This window comes from Doryrhamphus excisus, chromosome 8 (genome assembly GCF_030265055.1).
Source record: "Doryrhamphus excisus isolate RoL2022-K1 chromosome 8, RoL_Dexc_1.0, whole genome shotgun sequence".
NCBI lineage: Eukaryota > Metazoa > Chordata > Actinopteri > Syngnathiformes > Syngnathidae > Doryrhamphus > Doryrhamphus excisus.
Genome location: NC_080473.1, coordinates 8,987,093 through 9,009,766, shown reverse-complemented (window position 1 = coordinate 9,009,766; position 22,674 = coordinate 8,987,093). Strand labels below are relative to the sequence as shown.

General features: G+C 42.3%; 1 protein-coding gene across 5 annotated transcripts in view; it reads right to left on the bottom strand.

Moving 5' to 3' along the window:
- Positions 1-22,399, bottom strand: part of cux1b (cut-like homeobox 1b) — an 80,336-nt gene extending 57,937 nt beyond the window's left edge. For all 5 annotated transcript variants that reach the window (XM_058079252.1, XM_058079250.1, XM_058079246.1 and 2 more), the window contains exon 1: positions 22,273-22,399. In XM_058079252.1, the coding sequence (XP_057935235.1) occupies positions 22,273-22,335 (63 nt within the window). In that variant the 5' untranslated portion in view covers positions 22,336-22,399. The remainder of the gene's footprint in view (positions 1-22,272) is intronic.
- Between the last annotated feature and the right edge of the window lie 275 nt (positions 22,400-22,674).

Here is a 22,674-nt window from a genome sequence, read left to right as displayed (position 1 = left end):
GAGTTAACTGCAACAAATACAACTAGAATGACGCCATGTGACAACCATCTTGCATAAAGTAGATAAAAAGGGATCCAAGACTTACTGGTTCTTTCTCGGAACAGTAACTCTGACAAGAACACAATTTCCTTGACAGGGGTAGTAACTGATCGCACAAATCAAGTTAACCACTCCAGGAATTTAACAGTTAACCAAAACTGATCATCCATATGAAACCATTAATGAGCTCAGAGTTTTCAACAAAAAACTGCAAATAGCCACATTTCACCACTCCAGTTCTGCTTTATGAGGTCATGTGAAACCCATGACGACCTCGATTCTTCAGTCCAATCCCTTTTCCAATGGCTTGCACACATCCCAGTGCGTTAAAATCCCTCGCAGCCCAAAAATATTCTTGCCGTTAAGCTAAATAAACACATTGCAAACGAAAAGAGGATTGATCCCATTCCAAGTGGGCGAGTAATTATGGGCACGGTTTAAAATGTGAAGAGAAGAAGAAAAAAAAAAAAAAGAAGGACCCTCATACATGGTCGGGTTTTGTCTATGCAGCAAACTCTGCCCACATCAGCACACACAGGCAGACTTTACACTCATCTTGCTGATAGAGCGTAACATCCCAAAGTGCAGAATTCCTGTTTCCTAGCCCGCTGTTTGTTCACCCACTTCACATCTTACTGACCATTGGAGGGGGGCGGGGCGATACAAGACAACGCTATTTAGCATGATGCATTGTTACACTCATCTACTGTCGATTAAAATGATAGTTTTAGCCACCTTTCTCTGCAAATGAAACTAGCATGCTGTCCGTAACTGGAAAAATCGTTTATTTATTTGAATGCTGAGAACTACAACAAAACGTAGCCTTGTTTGGTTTTCTGGTCAAATACGGCTAAGAAAGTGGGGGCAAGCAAGGACAAATTATGTTAACATGGAAAAAAACTAGCGGCTGCACGGCGGTCGAGTGGTTAGCTAGGAGACCAGAGTTAAATTCCACCCTCTGGAATCTCTGTGTGGAGTTTGCATGTTCTACCCGTGCATGCGTGGGTTTTCTCCGGATACTCCGGCTTCCTTCCACATTCCAAAAACACGCTAGGTTAATTGTCGACGCCAAATTGTCCATTGGTATGAATGTGAGTGTGAATGGTTGTTTGTCTATATGTGCCCTGTGATTGGCTGGCCACCATTTCAGGGTGCACCCCGCCTCTCGCCCGAAGACAGCTGGGATAGGCTCCAGCACCCCCTTGACTGTCATGAAGATAAGCGGTAGAAAATGAATGAATGAAAACAACTAGTTGGTTGACCTATTTAAACCACCCATTGGTCAATAATTTGTCAGATCTGATGAGACTACATCTAGCCCAAAATAAATATGCATGTAACAATGTGGTTGCAGACTAGCATCATTAATACCCGAACACTGGTAAGCGTGGGGTAAACTATTTGAAATTCCATGCAATGAGATCCGCCCAGTCAATACAGTAACCTGATCAGCGTTTGCACCAGTATCAGAGTTTCTGTTACGGACCAGACTAAAGATAGCTAAGAGCAAAATAGATATATAGCTTAATAGGAAAGATGAAGATCTTTCATGTTCATTATGACGAGAGTTAACATCTGTCACGATCAATCTATGTGTGTGTGTGTGTGTGTGTGTGGATGGATGGATGGAATGGTTAAAATGATTGGGAATTAATACCGACTCTTCTCAAAATGGCCAAAGACAAGAAAAGTGGTAACTTGTCCAAGTCATTTTGTGTTTGCAATGAGAAAACTCATGCTCAAGTCATATTGCATGTTTAAACATCAACACTGGCCTAGTTTTGTTTTTTTTGTTTAATCCCTGCCCAAAAAGAATGATAATGAAAGCTGATGATGAAAGTAAGCTAATGAGTGAGCCATCAGTGTACTTTTGCATCTATTTTGGAGACACGCCTGCCATGTAGCAATCAAGCAAGCCAGAGGCAAAGAAAGTGTAGCAAGCCAAAGGCATGTTCTGCGTTCTAATCATTCCATTACCATGGATGTCACCATTCACTGACCAATCAAGGCACTGTGGTGTCTCTCGTACCGCCCTGCTACTAACTGTACACCATACCATATAACTACTGTTTGCATATAAAAAGGACTGGGCAATATGGACCAAAAACTCATATGCTGATATATTTAGCATGAATATCAATATACAATATATTTCCCAATCATTTTTCCACAAACTCAATTTAGACAACAGTCAAATATGGGTTACGAAAATGTAAACAATCATAGAAAAATAGTATAAGTCTATATTCTCTTGATACAGTCTTTAGAGTGCTATCTTTATGTCGTCGTTTTCGCTGTTCACTCCCACTATGCAGTGTTTTCTCCTCCGTATCCCTGATCGCTCGGCATAGCCAAGGCGAACAACTCCTCCCGAGTGTAAACAATGGAGCACGTAACAAGATAAAGCCCCAAAAAACAATTATAAAGTAATAAATACAGCACTATTAAACACTAAAAACACAGCAGAAGTGTTAACTGTAGAGCAGCGAATCAGAAGTCAAAATGCGTGTTCGTTGGTCCCTCTCCTGATGGGTACTAATGTCAGTCAATTTATTTTTCAGAACTGTTTAGGATCTAAATCAGCAAAGTCCCAAAAATCGATTGGTCGATGGCGATTGAAGGGTTGGCGACTCCTAGTGTAAGCCTCAAGAGGTTCCCTTTAAACTGTTCCTGTACGTAAGTTTTGGTGCGGTACAGATGACAAGCGGCAACACATGCGGCGTGCCTGACTTAAAAAAAAAACATATTAACGACTTTTAACAACTTTCCCAAAGGCTAAAAAGTCTTAAAGATCCAACAATAGTGTACTGGAAAGCATGATGTCCAAAATCTAGCCTTGATCCTGGAATTTTGACAGGTTAAAGTAGTTAATTTACAAATTTCCCCACTGAGGGACGAATAAAGGCATATCTTAATCTTCTAAAACCCGTAATGGGAACACAGTGTTTTGTGTCTTACCTTTCATGCTAATGAGCTGTGTGTGTCTACTCATCTACCACAGAGTGTGTGGCTCCAAGAAGTGCTAGCTAGCCATTGTGCACTTTATTCACTTTTTCCATTTACAGTAGACTGTGACTATTTGTAACGTAACAGATGATATATCTCACATAGAACAACATAACATTGAGTGGGAGAGAAGGACACAAACATTAACAACACTAACCTAGCTATGTGAGCTAGGTGCTAACGTGGGTCCCATTTTTTTTTTTTTTGCAAGTTATACGTGCTTTTTTCAAGAAGGTACATTTTGTTCTGTTAAAGTTCAGATCGGAGTCCATTTTTCCGATATTTCTAACCTGGTGTTTAGGTTTTAGACTTGATTTCAGTTTAGTCTCACTTGGAACTGATCTGACACACTGATCTGTTTGATGCCGTGACCCGTTGGGTTGTCTGCGTAGTTGTGGTTAGGACGCACTTTAGCTGTGCATCAGCTGCCCGAAAGGAAGCAAGCACAGATCAAACAATAAGGGTCCCAGGATTAATGCCTGGTGAACCCCACAGGTCTGAGCCATTTGGTCTAAGGCGCAGTTGCCAATTCCAACTTCCTCTTCTCCAGATAGGAATTGAACCAGTTTAGAGCACCCAGTTTTCGAACCTCTGTGGTAAGATCACATGGTCAGCTGTGTCAAGGCAGTGCTCAGGTCAGGCAGAACTAAAACCGAGCCTTTGGGTCCCATTTAAAACAGCAACATCGCATGAGGCTATGCGGTGAAGAAAAACAAACGTGCAGCAAAGCCTGCTATTTTTAACCAAGCATATACACGGAAGGAGGAGTTTTCCTTCAAAATTTCCAAAATTGGGGAAAAAAAACACAGGGAAGTGTATAAAAATGTCTCATGTTTGATGCTCATAAAACACACTGGGGAGCGTATTAGAACAGATATTGGTCCAATTTTGATAGAAGTCATATGCTGTGATTATCATTTTGATCTGACAAATTAAGTAAGTTTGATCAAATGTAGAATAACGACAACTTCTGCTTGGACATTAATACAGCCGACAAGCCGGGAACACGTAGTGTAAGTAGCATGGCAAGGTTAAGTGTGCGTAAAGCACTTCATGTGCGGTCCCAATCCTTCAGTATTATGTGTAGTGATGCCACAGTTAACAGTCAGACTTCTGGCTGCCCTCTTCCAAAAAAAAAAAATCTCTACACTGGAAATATTGTCACATTTTGATCTTGTGACATCCCCAGTAGCTTGCCAAAAATGTTGAAGTCCATTGGTGGATAATGTCCGTGTGATTGCTGCAGTGGGCATGCTTGGCTTTGGCCCGGCCTGGCCCACAGCAGCAGTCCCTGTCCTGGTTCGTTTGGTCGTCTGGTCAGCTGTAAAGATGATTGGAACAGATTGCAACACTCCCTAGAGAGACTTCCAACACCGACTCAGCCAAGAAGCCTCCTGCACACTGCTCCACACGCGTGTGCTTGCACATGGATGCACAGACAAGCCGCTGCTGCAAGTTGGGGGAGCCTAGTCTTTCCACGTTCTTTTGAGACTTGCTAACATATTTGGCAAAGTGAGCCGTGTTTGTGTGAGCTGGGGGAGTTTGGGCCAAACAGAGACGAGGACCCCCCTCTTCATATGACCTCCGTACTAAAAACACTTATCGCTATCACGAGTAAACAAAACAGAGTACAGCAACTTGAACGACTGTGCGTTGCTTTTTAAAATAAAATGACATGTCGACTTCTATTCAACTAATTTACTCCGATGACTCCAGGTGATGATACAGTGAGCTTGATTAATTAAATGGGAGGCACCAAATCAGGCATGTGTGATTATGCCAATCATATTGACTCCAATCTAAACGAGATAACCGGAGACAGACGCTCCTTAATTGAGGTATCCAAACTCCATGGAATTTCTTATGCCCTCATGCTCCAGCGATGCAGAGACAGATAGGCTTTGGGAATGACAACAAAGTTATTGTTATGTACACAGGATAAAGTCGATCTGCAGCTTGCTATGGCAACCAGGTGTGTGGGGGGGGAAGGACACATAGCCCTCGGATCTCATTCCCTGAAGAGTAATTGGGAATGTAACTGCTAGAAATACTTTGTTTACACCATTTCAAGCAGGGAGACATGCCAAGTAGTCTGCCAGGCCAGCTTTAGTCCAAACACAACGCAAGTTCAGCAGCGCCGCATTTGCAGCACACATTCATCTAATGAAGTATCGCCTTTGAATTGAAGCCTGCTATAAAAAAGCTATAAAAAGAGACAGACAATGCCTCTCCATAATAAACATCATATTAGTCACAGTACAAAGGTGGTTGATATTTTAAAATAAAACATTTGGATATACGTATGTGTTGCAATGTGGGAAGCCTTTGTGATGCTTGCAACAGATGTTTAAGAGACGGAGTTCTCTCTGCACTCACTAATCTGTCTTTTTTATCGCTGCCAAGTCTGAGGCGGTTATGTGGTTATGATAGTAAACAAAAAAAAAAGGCGTCTGCTAAAGATGCCTTATCTGGAATCTATGAGGCCTACCTTTCAACCTCTCTTTCTCCCTTCCCTGCTTCTGTACTTGTTCTGTACGCCAAACCTGCGGTGCGGGGGCGGAGTCGCGTTTTTTTTTGGCGGCTCAGTCTGGAGCGACAGCCACGCACGCTGCGACAACACGCTACATGAGCACAGATCACAGGCGACGCCCCCTCAAAACACAAGCACAACAGCAGCATAGATAAGAGGCCGTGATAGTCGCTGCTCGTCTACCTGCCTACCCTTTGACATCCTCGGGCGTCGCCTCCTCAACCACATAGAGACATTTTTACTTTGCTCCTCTTTGCCTTTTGCAGTCGCAGGAGCAAACTTTGCCAAAACAGTTTTGACTAAACATATTGTTGGCTTTTTCGGAAAGAGTAGTTGAGGGTAAGGCCAGCGATCCACAATCTAACAAGACCTTGTAGTCCCTGAGTGTTTTTTCTTTCTTTCTTTTTTTTTTTTTTTAAACACAGATCCATATCTAGCGGCAGTGCCGGAGCTGTCAAGACTCACCTCACTGACGCTGACGGAGGTTTGGATCACAAGCGGCCTTTTTACACCGCAGCCTCGTTTATATTGATCCATGTTTTTCTGCTGAGAGACTGCTTGTTGTTTTATCTCCCCGAGCATCCCAGCCTTAACTCTCCTGAAGCTTGCTGAGAGCTAGTCATTATTTTTGCCTGACCTATTGTCTTGACAAAAGAGTGTGGGGGGGGGGGGGGTTGGAGGCCAGGACTGGAGCCTAAATACAAATATAATGACACTAAGATGCTCTCTGGCATGGAGGAAGTGCATTTTGCAGCGTATGATTTCAGCCGGGGGCCCCCGTGTCATAAGGGGTGAGTGCTGCGGGCGTGCAATCGGAGAGGAAGGGGTACAGCGATATGGCGTGGGGTGTAATGCATTTGGTGAAAGGGCAAAATTTTTCATCCTTGCGTTTACAGGGTGGAACGGCTAGGATATTGAGATCCGAGATAGGATCAGAGGGTAGTGAGCTGTTTCAGCCACGATAAAGGCCACGCATTACAAACACAGCAAAAGATACAGAGCGGGAAGAGAGAATGGCCGAGAGAGTATATCGCACCTCTCATCCCTGAATTAATGCCTCCATTCTACCAGGGAGCCATTCCGTGCCAGGAAGAGGAGATTGGGGCGAGGATGAGTGCACAGATACAGACTAAAAAAATGAAAACAGCGATCGTGAAGAAGGGGTGATAGAAATTAATCAAGTCGGGAAAGATGTGGTGCTCTCAATGGAGATGCCTGGCTTCCCAAGGACTGGACACACATTTGACATCGCCACTATCCGTTCGATAGATGCGCAGACGAGTAATCAGTGGTGGATAATGATGAGGTCACGAGGGCACGATGGCGACAAAAAATTACCCCCCCCCCCCCCACCACCACCACCCCTTGCAGTGAACAATAAAGTCAAAGAGGGAATAAATCAATCACAGCCTGGATGCGGATTGTAGATATCTACTCATCTATTTCTGAAAATAAGTGCCGTTGTCAAAGTTGTTGTAACTTTAAGACTGAATCTGTTATCAGTTCCCTAAACAACATGCTTTGGGGCGATTCACTTACACTCAAGGACGCTTGTTCAGTTACATGACACTCCTCTGGAACATTAAATCCCTACTTCGCAAAAAAAACAGTAAAAATAGCCCCGTTGGGAGATGCCTGTGAATATTCCCAGGTCACTGTATTCTCAGGGTACTAAATTAATCGTTACTGGACTGTGCATGTGATCGAAGACATTGCGCCACTCAACCAATGGGATATTCTGTGAAAGTGGATCAACCAACCCGGGCTTTGTGCTCAAGGTGCAGCTCAACAAAACTTCCTCAAAGAGAATTACATTGTACTGCAACGGTGGTTCGTAACTACCTTTGTCAAGTCCGGTTTTGACTTTGTGCTAAGTGTGCGTTCACATCATAAAAAGGGGTGTTTGACATCATACTGTTCTATTTCTTCTCAGAATAATACTTAGCATGTAATTCACAAGATAACACTGATTTATTACAGTAATTATACCCTATAACCATTAAAAAAAATAAAAATAAATTGGAGTGAAATCTCTTCTTATTGTATCTCATTGTGACCAATACATGGCAGTGTTGACGTGAGTACCCACACAAGGACTCCTGTGACATTTACGTCTGCTAACACTGGCCTAATTATTCATATTTTATTTTCAAATCCATCTTGCTTATAGTTGGATAATATCATCAAGGAATGCTATTTTTTTCTCCCCCTCCCCGCCCCCCATAGGTTCTAAATAAATGCTGACGCCAGCTCAGGATTAGCTCAAGCTAAAGTCCATTAGCTAAAGTCTGGACATAACCTGGTTTGCCCATGTCCACACACTCACCCACTACACGCGCATCCCCATGTAAGATTAGATGATCTCATCTTTGAACATGAACTGATGAAGCCTCAGATGAGAGGCAAAACCTACGTACGTTAGGGTTGATGACTTTGCCTAATTTGCATGACGTCACATTATTGACGCATTAAAAAGTGAGCAGAAAAATGTGAAAAGCAAAACAAATATGTTTAGAAATTCAAATTCAACTTTCTTTTGTCCCTTTTTGCCATTTTTATCATTAAAGCAGTTTTCGGGGCTGTACACTCGGAAATGTTTTTATTATTTTCACGTATCAGCCTTTCACACATACGGAAAACAGCATTTTGGGTGCCCTGAAACTGTTTTTTTTTTTTTTGAAACAGCTCCCAGAGTAGGAAAATCTGAAAACACAGATTTGTCGTTGCCATGTGGACTTGCAAACCGCTGCTTACTGAAAACAATGACGTCACCACCCTGTCTGTCACATGACCCAATGTGACAAGCCGACAAAATGAAAGGCTTTTTATGAATATTTCGACTGACTCACCCCATTCGACATTCTCCCGATATCATTCGTATTATTCTCCGAAATGCCTCATGGGTCCACAGCAAAATAGGCACTCGATTTGGAGCGAGTCACCTTTTTGTAAGAAAGTATCCAAAGGGGTCTGCTTATATATTAAATATGGCGTAGCATGTTGGGAAAGATTACCGCAGGCTACCTAGCATGACTTGTAACATGTAAACAGTGGTGTAATGTTGGGCATGTGTGTGGGTGTTTATTTTCATGTCCTTGTGGTGCAGTAGGTAAGGTTGCGCCATGTGTTAATGTTCTGTTGTTATTGTTCACACCAAATGTGAGGTGGGCGTTTGGGTTAATGACCTGCGTTTCCTTTGTGCAGTAGAGTTGAGTATTTGCCAAGCTGATGGCTGTGAATAAAGAGTACTTCTTTATGCAAGCCCAAGTTTGCGTCTGATTAGCTCCTGTGCAACTTATCCTAGCCACAATGGCAATGAAGACTGGCAAAAAATGATCCCTCCTGCTACATCTTCTTATTCTCTGCTAAACCAGGAGAGTATGCTCTCAACTGTGCACATCACCTAGTTATATTTTTTCCGACACGAAAGTCAGTTCTGTCTGACAACTAGCAAAATATGTGTCTTATATTAGTGGTATAATCTACAGTACACATGTGAACCAAAGTTAGTCTCCCAAGCTTTTCTTTCTGTCACTCACACACACACACACAAACCAGTGCCCTGCAGAGATGCAGCCGCAATGCGACCTGCTTGGGAAAAAGTGTCCCAACGGTTGGGCAAGTTAGCAAAAAACATCAGTTATGATGCTAATATTAAAGACGGCAGCAGCAGTCATCAAACAACAGACAGCACGCTGTATGTACACCAGTGTGTCCAGCTCGTGCCGTCACTTATTTTCAAGCATGTTCTGGACCTCTGACTAAGTTTGACAACCATCCATGGTCTATATGATCGGCGTCAACAGAGCATGTCCACAGGCGCAGCCTTTATGAGTTTTTCTGCCCAAGCTTGCATGACATTGGTGTGGAAAAGGCGGCAGGGGAACAGTGAGAGCGAGAGAATGAGCATAGCTTATCCTCGCAGCAATGACAGAATAATTAGCTTGCGTTAAGCTAAGTAATAGGTTGTAATTATAACAGCCTGTGTTGAGAGAATGTGATATTAAAGCTTGAACAATAAAGGAAGATGAATTGAGCTCACTGGGAAGTAGGATGGAGCGTGTGTAACAGCTCCAGCTCCTTCTATTGATTGAACCAAACATCAAACAAACCACTAAAGTAATGGAGGGGGGGGGGGGGGTTGCATGAAGGACAACTAAAAGCTATTTGGAACCTTCGCTGCATAAAAGACTTGACCCGTTTCACACAGCCTACATATCAAAACCATCAAATGGCAATCAATAGACCAAAGCGGTCAACTCATCAAACCATCACCCTACTAAAACATTAAACCTGGGGCCCAAGCGTCAGATGATAGGGCTACACTCAGCTTATCCATTACCATCAGATAAAGAGGAGATAAAACACAGAGCCTAATCCTTTCATGTGTCGTGACAGCCATAGCACCCTCCGAGGCATTCCTTCAGTCTGGCTCTCAAATAGTTTTATGGCAGAAGGCAGCCATTCAGTCAGCCAGCCAAGCCAAGTCAGTCAGGGCTGTTCTGGTCTGTTTGTCTTATTTCACCGTTTACACGCTGTTTTATAGGTCGTTATTATGGTCGCCATGGTGATGCCATACGTTTTTATGGTCTTTTCGTCTTGGGGCAGAGAGTGTAATAAGTAAAACACACACACACACAGAAACTCCTGCTGTGGAAAGGTCTCCAGTCTGTCCCTCCCTTCCCTGCTCCCTCGCTCTTTATCAGTCTCTACAAATGCCAATCTGCCTACTTTGGGCTCCATGAGAAACATGGATTAGCTGAGTAGGACTTGTCCTCTCGTTCATACCACATCTGGAGCTGATCAGAGGGCCTCCTGGAAGTTGAGGCCTCTGGGCCTATTAATAACCATACTGCTGAACTTGGGGTCAGACAGCAGTCAGCGGATGAGCCTGTGTCTACTAAACACGCAGTCCCCTTCCCCCCTCCTTTTCCAACAGTGGTCTAGTTTCGGTTTTGAAAAAAAACGGGATATGGGGAGTGTGACATTATTCATCCGCTCTGCATTCGAAGGTTCCTGAAACTCCTGCAGCAGCGGCTCCCCAGTTCACAAATTGAAATGTTTAAAAAGACTCTGGCTGGTTGTCTTAAAATAAAACGATTAAAAGCGATTATTGGACCATTTCTAAAATCACATCTTCCACAAGTTCAAGTTCAAGGAGGTTAGAGCGATTGAAAGGTGAGGCAGATGGTGCAGTCGACTGTTGGGCCAGTCAGACTGGTCCGGGGTCGTAGCCAGGTCAGACGGGGTCAGCCCACCCCTGAACCCTGTCTCCAGTCTGGCAGCTGCTGGGGGGGTCAAATGTTTGACAGGGGCCAAGGTTCCATCCGAGGGCACAAGTGCATTTTGGATACAAATTTTCATTTCTTAAGTCTGGTAAACAAAGATGTTTTTAAAATCTTAATAGATTCTACTGGCTGTTGCGGACATGAGAGACACACGTTGAATAAATAAGGTGACAAGAAAGCAAAATTCGACTGAAATTATGACAGCAGCTACAAAAAAAAGGGTTTTGTTGCCTGCAGGCATGCTAATGCGCCAAATCCCTTGTGTTTTCTGCCGGGAGAAGTTGGCTGTTCCGTCATTTTGCATTTAAGTTCAAAAGAATTATCAATTCACTCAATTGACAATGGCATCAATGACAATCCCATCCAATTACTAAAATTGGCTAAAATATCACACATAAATATGTATTCAGTATATGTGGTATAGCTGGCAGTTGAAATGATGGATATTACACAGTGGTTGGGCGCCAATGCGAGTGGACTGTAACAAAAAAAAGTGAAAACAACTTCATTCAAACCCCTTACCTGACAGACAATTAATGTAATTTTGGCATAATTGTGCTAACCAACCATCAAAAGATAATTTAATAATCATCCTTTCTTCGCTTAAAATTACTATGGCAACAGTAGGTACAAGAACCTCAACACTTCAAAAATAAAGCAGTGAACCCAACCTTAGGTTATGTAGAAATCACAGCCCATCCAAAGTGCGCGCACACACACACACACACACACACACACCTGTGAACACAGGGTAGTTGAATCATCATAATCGGGCGGTAGATTTCTGCTGAGCCCAGCCAGCAGTCTGTGTTATTTTTAGAGGGCTGACACAGAAGCAGGCCTTCCATTTACTCTGCAAGCTGGCAGCAGAACCATCAGCACTCTGGTTTCTTTTAAAAAACTGACCAAAATGGGAATGAGCTCAACATAAACAAATGAGAAGGTGTGGACACCTGCAGAATTGAATTCACCTAAAGATTCACAGTCATTACTGTTCCATTACTTTAGCATAAAGGGCCTTGTAAATGAATGTACTAGTGTGTTGTGCTTCAATAATACTGCAAGTTAATAGGACTAATTTCCATCAGTATGAGTTTAAAGTCAATGAATCATAGTGTTTGCTATTACATGCAATGCTGGATCCCAGATCATACATACAGTATGTACAGTATACAGCAGGGGTCTCAAACTCGAAAAAAAATGCATTTATTAAAAACAAAAAAAATTTTCAGTGCTTTGGTTCCAATTTTCTACAATAAAAGCGCTGATAAAACATTCCACTGTTCTCAAATATCTTAACTTTGATTTTTCTGCACAAAATAAGATGAAAAATAAACAAATCAAGAATAAAGAAAATCAATCAGTCAGTAATAAATAGAATAATAATAATAAAACAGCAAATAATAAAAACTTAAGAAACCACATATAGTTTGTGGGTAGACAAATTATTTTTTTCAGATTAGCCCTGTAGACATGACAAAACACAACTATAGTCACATGTATACACTTTTATGTACAACATATTGCGCAACTGCAGGGTCTTGAGACACATGCTAACTCGCAAACTACAGAGCTAGCGACCTAAACGGTAGCCTCCAAGTCATTTCCTTTAAACTTAAAAAAACCAAAAACTTACCACTTCCACACGGATAGGGAGGATAACTATTAACAGTTATTTAACCTTTAACATGAACATTAATCAAACGTAATAATTTTTTTCTGGGTACATGATACCATACAGCATCCATATCAAACTTGCGCGGGCAAACTTTCCTATCAAGGCGGGGGCCTCAAACTGGTGTCCTACGGGCCACATTTGGCCCGCGAGCCGTGTGTTTGAGACCCCTGGTATACAGTATGTGCTATTTAACAGTAATCATTATTTCGAGAAACAGATCCCAAATGAGTGAAGAGAAAAGTAGAGAGTGGAAAAAAAATGGAGGGAGAAGTGAGGGTAAAGGTTGAAGGCTGCTCCCTTCTGATGTGAATGATGACTTGAGCCTGAAGGCCGGCGATGGATCCAGCCATTGAGGCCGTGATTGACATTGAAAATTACACCGAGTGAGCTTTTAGCAGGTAGCAAGCCATATCATAATTCAATCCCTGCACCATCAAAGCGCACCAATATCATAATTCAATACCAAGAACCATTAGGCTGCAGCGCACCAATATCATAATTCAATCCCGAGGCCATCAGCCTTTGCCAATATCATAATTCAATACTTGGACCATTTGTACACACCAATAGGCCTATTAGAATTCAATACTGAACCGTCAATGATCTAAACAGACAGTGATACCGAGGTCATGTGCTGACATGGGATCAGGACAGCACATAGGGATTCTCCAGTCTTATTTAGCCCACGCTCCCTGATAGCGGTGTGATAAACAACACTCAGATAAGGATTTTCTGTATATACACTATACAGCAGGTTAGTTTCATGTGAAAAGGACTCATTGCTGGAACAAGATGGAGTAATGCATTACATTCAAGCTCAGCAGAGCGCTCAGGCAAACTTCAGCACTGGTCCTTGAGGTGTGACCGTCTTGCAGTTGCTCTAAATCAGGGGTCTCAAACACACGGCCCGCGGGCCAAATGTGGCCCGCAGGACACTAGTTTGAGGCCCTGCCTTGATATGAAAGTTTAATGTTAGTGCGGCCCGCGCAAGTTTGATATGGATGCTATATGGTATCATGTACCCAGAAAAAATTATTACGTTTGATTAATGTTCATGTTAAAGGTTAAATAACTGTTAATAGTTATCCTCCCTATCTGTGTGGAAGTGGTAAGTTTTTGGCTATTTAAGTTTAAAGAAAATAACTTGAAGGCTACCGTTTAGGTCGGTTATAAATGATGCCTCGCATGTGTATTGTTGAAGGCTGTGGTAATAAGCCGAAAAGTTGGTCAATTTTGAGATACCACAAGCTACCAACAAAACAATGGCAAAGACTGAAGTCTCATTGGGTCGAAATGGAGGAAGCAGTGAACAACAAGTGAAATTAATCATATCAAATGCTCATTAGTTTGTTACATGGCGGCTTGTTTAACCGAGTGAACCCCAATGCCAATGCTAACAGGCTAACACTAAAGCTACAATTGGGTTTGACTCAAAGTATTTGCAGCCTGAGTGTATAGTGAACATAAACGTTTCCTGAACTTTTGCTGTAAAATGGGCTAACATGGCTTTGATGGAATGGGACTCCGTTTCATTTTCTCCATGCTTTCTGTTTGGATTACCATGTAAACACCCCCCCCCCCATACAAAAAACTTTAAAAGGTCACAACGGCCCACCTCGCTGCTTTGCCAGAAATGTGCAACTTCAGAGTCCATCAAACAGGTTAAAGCTTAAAGTTTCCACTTTTCCTTGCCGTCAGATTGGCAGCGCTGCCATTTCGTCAAGGTTATTCTCACCCCATATATTTCTTCCACCCTGAGGCACTACTTATCCAGAGCGAAATGATTTGAGTGAATGGAAAAACACAATGAAGTATTGTTGATTTCCTTAAAAACAAAATAATTAGCTTTAATTACAGGACATTACTCCACAAATACTGACTTTTTTTCCTGACAATGAAAGCAACACGCTTGTTTTTTCCCCCCATGGTTTTCTGTATTTTTAATTATTAATATTTTACTGTGGATTGGAATGCAAAGAAACCTAAAAACATCCACTCTCCCTAATAATTATTCAATATTGTTCAATCGTCTGAAGAAAAGCTATGTTTTCATTTTTTCATTTACAGCGATACTTCTTACAAGATGACCTAAAGAAGTATGACAGGATTTTGATCAAATGCCTTATTTTTAGATGAGCGCACAAAACTAAAAAAAAAACAGTCTTTGCATTACACAGAGAGTCCACAGAGAGTTGCCTGGTCAGTAAAAGCCTGTGATGTCTCTTGTGAAATAGTGAGCACGCTGAATAGTGGCTGGTTGTGTCATGAAAGCCGATGAAACTCTATGATGCCGTCTGTAGGTGAGGGACTCCAAGAGGGTCTCTAAATAATGCCTGACACTTCAAAGTGTCTCTTGTTGCAATTTGCCGTTTTGGAAGTCTGGTTTACATGCTCCTCTACGTGGTGATAAAAAAAACAGAAGACGGCGCAAACCTTACATTAAGTCGGAACACCCTCATCAAAAGTTTTCAGAGTAGAGTGGAAACTCATATTAAATCAACATTTACAAATCTGCCTCAAAAGACGAGGGGAGAGGAAGGAGGGGGAATATCAGACACACCGACATCAACATCCGTAGTTTAACCGACTCAGAACAACTGAAGTACATTTTGCTGATTGGCAACTATATATGATTACTATTACAGTCCGACCAAATATTAATAACGGGGCCATATTAGCACTGAAATCTCCAATTTTGGCACAATCCAGAAGCGACCGGATAGAACCCACATGCTCACAACAACAGTGTTTGCTGGAGCGCTAACAAAGTAGCAAGGAGATCATCAACTTCAACTCTGAAGTGTACACACCGCACATTACTTTAGTTCACCATTTGATATGCATATGAACTGAATATTAATACAGGCAGCAAATATACTTCCATGTAATGTGTCAACTGTAGTCGTGAATAAGCATGTGCACACGGTTTGCCAAATTGTTTAGCAGTTAGATGCCATTTACTAAATAAATACGTAGAGCTGCCATTCCGATTATAATGCAAAGCGAACGTCAATAAAACATCACGCACACTTAGGAGAAGCCATTAATACTTCAAATACCACTTAAAAGTGTTAGAAAACACACTGACAATGACGTTTTTACACTTCCAGAATATAAGTAGCATTGCCAAAGGATGCCATAATAACTGTCAATATGGCATTCAAATCAATATTTTAAGATATTAATTACTACGTTGTACAGACAGACTTTTTAAGCACCACCAATTCCATCTGTTTCGACACTGACTGCATTTTATCTTTACTCAAAACGGCGCTGGTCAAGATTTCCATGGCAGTGCAAAATGTGTTTGACAGCATTATTAGATTATGACTCAAGTTATTTTTTTTGTTTGTTAAATTGGTTAAACTGGGTGTACCCGACACGCCTCTCAGCAGCAGGAGGGTGAAAATAGAAAAAAAAAGGAAAAGAAGATTTTTCCCAAGGTTGACTGGGGAGGACGACTTCCTCTGAGATACGAGTTTGTCAGTCCTGCTTTCCTTTCAGGGATTCAGTAAAACCTTCTTAAAACAGTGAAAGCCAAGTAAACCGGTTGGGGGGGCGGAGAGGTGCGGGGCACACCAAAGACCTGCCATGCACTCGCCCCACTCTCTGACTCATGTTTAGCGGCCAACACCCACCAAAACACAGTGCAAGCTCAGTCCCGATGCCAGGTTTTGTCACCGGGCAGAGGGCTGCTTGGCTACAGTAAAAGCAATGACGTGATGCCCCCCTACCCCCCTCTTCCGCTACGCTCCACCAGCCTGTGCAGCAACAGTAGGGGTAAAAATATCCCAACCAGCGCCTTCAGACACCCAGCTCATAAATTAACGCTAAAAAGTCCTGCAGACAACAACAGCAGGCCAGCCACTGAGAGATTTAAACCACTTGGGGTTGCCACCGGCCGCCACGCCGGGATCGGCTTACCAAAGACTTTACTAAATTTACCCGGTAGAAGCTGGACAATAAGAATGAACTCTAGATCGCTTTTCACTGAAGTTACTACACAAATATAGTCAATTATTTTCACACTAGCTTAGCTATGCCTTGATGCTGTTTGGACATCGGGAAAACTGAAAATCAAGTAATATATTTTACTTACAGGACTCAAAAGATGCCTAGCAAGGAGTTATCTGTTAAAAAGCAGCGTGGAACAAGTGTTTTTTAAATTAGTCTTTTAAGTGGTAAGGTCAGCAGTGTCACGGATGTGTAGCGGAAGTGACTTCCAAAGGGAGGGGGCAGCAACAGAGAAGGCTCTGTCCCCCCACCCCCCAGGTTCTCAGAGATGGGACAACCGCTAAACTTTTCTGAACTCACATTTCCAGGCTGGTGTTGTTTTCTAGGAGGGAGGAGCGATCACATAAATTATATGACATGTCTGTGAGCAATTCTGCCATTGGTTTTGACTTTTTGGAGTCTTTCTATTGAGTTAGTTTATAAAAAATGTGTCATTGTCATTTATAACTGGCAAGGACCAATCATATTACCCCACCGTCCAGCCCCACCCACCCAAAAAAAATCTGTAACCTTAGAGGACAACATCTTAACAACATCAAATGAGTTGAGTGCCTCTGCTGATGACAGACAAGTAGTGCGCTCGGTTTTGTCGCAACTGTCCAAAGACACGATTAATTCATTTGTAATTAATTAAAAATGCATTATGACTGCACAAAAGACTCCTTGTTATATCCTGTTCTGTTCTGGTTTATTTCAGGCTGACATGTGTGCGGGTGATGCTCGGAATCACTACGCTGGTCGGGTACCTGAACGTGTCACGGTAGCTGCTAGGCGTTGACGCTATGTATAGCTGTGTGCGTCTATAAACGTGAGTAATGTTTATTCTCACTTATTTAGTGAGAGCCTGTTAGTTAGCCTCATTAGCATCGCTACTATGTTGCGGTTGAGTTGTGAACATATTGCTAACTCGTGTATATTGTAGTGGGCTTTGTGCTTGTGCTTGGTTCCATTGTAGTCACTTATAGACTCATAAGTTTGTGCTCACTAGTATTGTTTTGTGTGCTTTTTCCCACACAGAAACCGCACACACGTACATACACATGCCCCCATGCGCTCCCACCTACCTGTGATGCGGACGTCCCTCATTGCTACTGCGCTCACCTGAACAGTATTGCTGTACTCAATTAAACCCCCCTTACTACAATGACCATCCTACATAAACTTTCAAAAACATCCAAAAACTGCAGTCTCACAAGCAGAAGTAAATCACAGTACAAACACATACTTTTTTTACCGAATCCTGCTAATAACAAACAAACTGCTATGAAAACATAACCTCCTTGAAGGAGGTAAGAGACTGCTTGACTCCAAAAGAAAACGCTCTTTCATTCAGTCTAACAATTTGTGCCCAACTAGAGTTCTGTTTCCAATTTGCCAAGGTTATGCAAAAAAAAAATAAAAAGCATACTAAAGGCTCTTATCTTATTAGGGCTCGCCAGTAATGAAGCTCAATCTCCCATCGCTGTCAAGAAGAGACACGATGTTCCAAGCAAACTGCTTGACTGGGTCAAATGAAAAACAACAATAGAAGAGAAGAGTGATGAGTTCTCTAAAGAAACTCCACTCCGTAATGGATGGACAGGGATTAAGAGTCGTTAAGACCTCCTCCATCTGTAATTCACCGTCATCCTGCCGTCATCTTTGAATCACTGATCCATTTTGCGAGTGTGCAAGACCTTGCTAAAAGCATCGCTGTTGCGCCCATTTATGTTTCAAGCGAAGGAAAGAGAAAATGGGGAGGGGGGGGGCGTAGAGAGAAGACAAGTTAACAGCTCGCGACGCTGTTTCAAAGCACTCTCTGTCCTGTAACAACCACCTAGCTAGTTCCTCATGCAGGGGGAATACGACACGCTGATCAAATAAGATTTTAATGAACATCAGCAGCTGGAGCCTGAGGAATAGGCTGCGATGGCTTAAAGCTACTGACATCGAGGTTGGCTGGGATTTTCATCATCAAAAGCCTAACATACACAGCAAAATTGTTTTTGCCAGTCTATTGTCACACAGAGCAGAAAAGGCTGCAAAAAAACCACCACGAGAAATGTGTACACCATGATCACATATTCATAACACTGCTGCAACTGTCATACATTTGTTTTTTTCAGGAGCAATGAACAACTAAGCCACAGTAAAAAAAAAAAAACAAAACACACCGCATATGACTGTTTTTATGAATCTTTAGCATAGATATGTTGTATTTTTACTTACATTTTTCTCAGCAAAAACATACCTTTATTATTACTCTTTTACTCACAACATGACATAACTTATCCAAAATGTACAATACTAACAATCAGTGTTCATTTCTGCATTAGGAATGGCTGATTTAAACGATATACAAAAGAAACTATATAAATTTAGCAATATGGAGATTTCAATTCTATAAAAAAATAATGCATGTTGATGACACAACCTAGCCGTGTCCTGCAAAATTGACAGCGACATCAATGTAATGTACCGCTGTAGCTAGCGCCACAAAAGTATGTCCGGAGCAGCTCCTCTCGGTCACTCATCCTCGCCTCCATGTCGGCAAATAAACTATTTCTTCTAAGAATCATTCGGCCATGCTAACTGCTTCAAGCTAGCTTGAATGTAAAGTGGCGTACACAAGTGTACTTCAACAGAATTCTTGCTAAGTCTAGTCACGAGGCATCAGTAATATTACATTGATGAGACATGACGTTATATTACATTACCTTCACGCTGTGTGGAGTCAGCCATGGCATGTCTAACATGACATAGTGAAACCGAAAGTTATCCGTTTTTTCTCCTTGTGTCTTTTGTCCTTACCTACTCCGTTTGAAACCTGTATGTTTAGAATGAATAAATTGGAGGCTAATTAGTTAGCTCAGTAGCATGCTATGCTAGCCGCTGCCGTCTCTTATGTCCCTGAGGTGATCCTGCGTAATAGGAGTATAAAGGCAACTATAGGGGAGTTATTTGTTGTCTGGAGAGCTCTAATAATGTTCAAAACACAGGCTTTCTATGTCCCGACTACAAAAATATTCAGTTTTATTAATATTGATATTCACTCATCGCAGTCGGAACCAATTAACGGCGATAAACGAGGTGCGAGTGCCCATCCCTACTTTGCCTGTTTTAAAAGCAAAGGGAATGGTGGAGAGGTGGTCTAAAGTGGTTGTTTCAACAGACAGTTCTAGCGGAATACTGGGATAGTCATTAAAAACACTACGCTATGAAACATTTTTTTCTCATTTTTCAATATCAGTGAAATAACTGGTAGCTTTCAATAACTCTGCTTCATTGTTCGCCACTATCCTAAAACATAACATAGCATCAGAATGTCTGTGTTGCTGGGTCATTGTTGTCTGTGGTGAGAGTGACAAGAAGAAAAGCTCAGACTCCCTTGCAGCCACCTGTCTGCATGCACCTGTATAAGCTGTATCATGACCCCCGACTATAAAACGACATGTCTTTTTCAAGGATAAATAAAATCTGCATTGAGGTCGATATGGTAGTACTCAGTTTTCAGTTTTCATGTTTGTCATATGCAGGTTAACACATGGCCAACAAATACGGACAAGAGAACCCACTACCCCACCTGGAACATACGTGGTCTGACCTCAAAGCGTCAAAAGTCAAATGTAAATAAAAAACATGGCAGCCGACCTTCATGAAGTCAACATGCCTCCAATTCCTGTGTGTTATTTTTCTCAATACAACACTACCATGGAAACAGGACTTCAGATCAGTGCTAAATATTAAAAGAAAACTTCTCTAGTCATTCATGGAAATGTTGTTAAATATAGTATTTTAGTGTGGTTAGCATCACCAGGACAACAGTACAATATTACCTACGTTGACTGGCGTTAACATGCAGTTTTTCTAGTCATAGGTGAGAAATTTGACTACATACTTTTATGGAATGCAGCATATCCCCCCCTTCAAAAAAAACAAAAACAAAAACAAGAATGGGGGTTGAAAATGGTCCTTCTCTGAGGGCTTTCCTCCAGGAGCCTCTTGGTGAGAGTGAGAGTAAATAAGATGTCGTCAATAATAGACAGTGAATGTTCTGAAGAGTTCTGCACACACACACACACACACACACATATATACACACACACCAGCTCTGACTGATTCCTATCCTGCAGACAGGCCTGCCAAGCGCCAGCCTTTTTGCACACGCTCAGATTCACTGTCCTGACTAATCGCTTGTGATAGGGGCCTTTGCCATAATTACCCAGGGCCTTATCACAAACTTATGCGATGCATTTTTCATGTCCTGGCTGCTGGCGCTGCCTTCACTGTCCATGCTGGCAGTCAATCTATGAGAGGAGGGGTGAGGGGAGGAAAGGAAAAAAAAAAAGACTGATCCCGCACAAATTCACACACTCTAGTTCAAATAGGGAGAAATGGGTGAGAGCGGGGTGAAGGGCCAGTGAGGAGACAGGGTGGAAAAAAATAAAAATGGGAGGAGGAAGGGTGGGCGGGGGGCAAGATTGGATGGAAGGTGCTGGGTGAACATGAAGGGGGAGGGAGATAGATAGTGAGGACAGAAAGGAGAGAGCGAGCGAGAAAGAGAGAGAGCACGTTTTTTTACATAATGCATGAACAAGGGGCAGGAGTAAGAGGGCAGCACAGGATCAAATAAATAGGAGAAGTGAAGCCTTGATGATGTGGCATAAGTGCAACACAAAGACCGCCGGGGGTAGACTTATTCACTGTCCTTTTGTCTAACACACTCACCGTGACCTAATTTTTTTTTTTAAACAAAGTTTAAACCCAATCCTATTTGAGGGAAAACACTATCAGTGGTCTAGCCTAGATAATGCCATGTTATGTTAATGAGCAAGTGGGCTTCTAATATTCATCAAGTTGAAATCCAGCTAGGGCCATGTTAAATGCCACAGGGAGAGGGGGGCACACACACACACACACACACACTCACACAACAGTGCCATTGTCTTGGTGTGTTGTGATAGGTCAACTGGCTCCAATATACACTCGCTGTTGACACGCACACTGGGCCCAATATTCGATCTGGTTCCGCCTTCCCTTGCGCGTGCATGTCAAAATTAGTAGCTATTGTACGATTTGTAAGCTAACTGTAAAAAAAACACAACAAAAGGTCCTTATCAATCAATATTACTAATTATGTCGTCAATAAACAATGTACGTGGCAATGTATGCAAAAATTAATCATCTAACTGCTCTAAAACCGCTAGCCAAAAGATGTTGCTAACAACAAAACTTGCTAATTTGCTAGTTAATAGTACATGAAAAAATGGGAGTAATAATGAGTGTTACTTGTTTTAGTGTATTATTTATCCTCCCAGCAAAGCATCCAGCTCACGGCGGCTAAAGCGTCAGGCTAACTACTACTCGCTAAAAGTTGAACAACACGCAATAAAAAGGTGGCGAAGGAGAAAAGCTTCCCGTACTAGCAGCACCGTTTTTTTTTAAAGGGGGTCTTTTTTGTTGTTATTTCACCGCATCCCCGCCGTGTCGTCGCCCCGCCGGTCGCCCCAGTTGCAGTGGACCGATCGATGTGGAATTGAACAAAGAGGATCAATTTCTGATCAGCGAGAGAGCCACTTTCATCAATGTGAGAGGGAGCTCTCTCGGCTTCTCTTCCCCCAATAAACAGAATGAGACGACGGCGGTGGCGGAACACAAAAAGCACACAAACGTAAAGCCACCGAGCGAGAGCCCCGGCGAAGCTAAGCCAAGCGAGCCGAAGAGAACTCGAAACTGACCTGTAGTTGTTGTAAGTCAAAGCGCTTCCAATATTGAAACATCGATCCTGCATTGGCCGCCATCTTGAGACATATTGAGACAGGAATGAGATGCTGATAGAGCGCGCGGGGGTTGGAGTTCAGTGGAGTGGAGCGGGAAGATGAAAAACCCGGACTGGATTCCAAACACCACCTCGTTCTGGAGCACAAAGTCCGTACGGAACGGAGTCACTCTGGGGGTGTGTCGCTTTAATAACGCCATTATAATTGCTTAAATAGCATTTTTTTTATCACCACGCGAAATTCACAGGTAAATACCAAATTCTGTTTTTATTTCACCCGAACAAATGTAGTTGTTATCCACCATTTTGAAGAAAGATGATAGAAAAATAGAACAAAAGGGCAATTTCAGTTGCTTGGAAG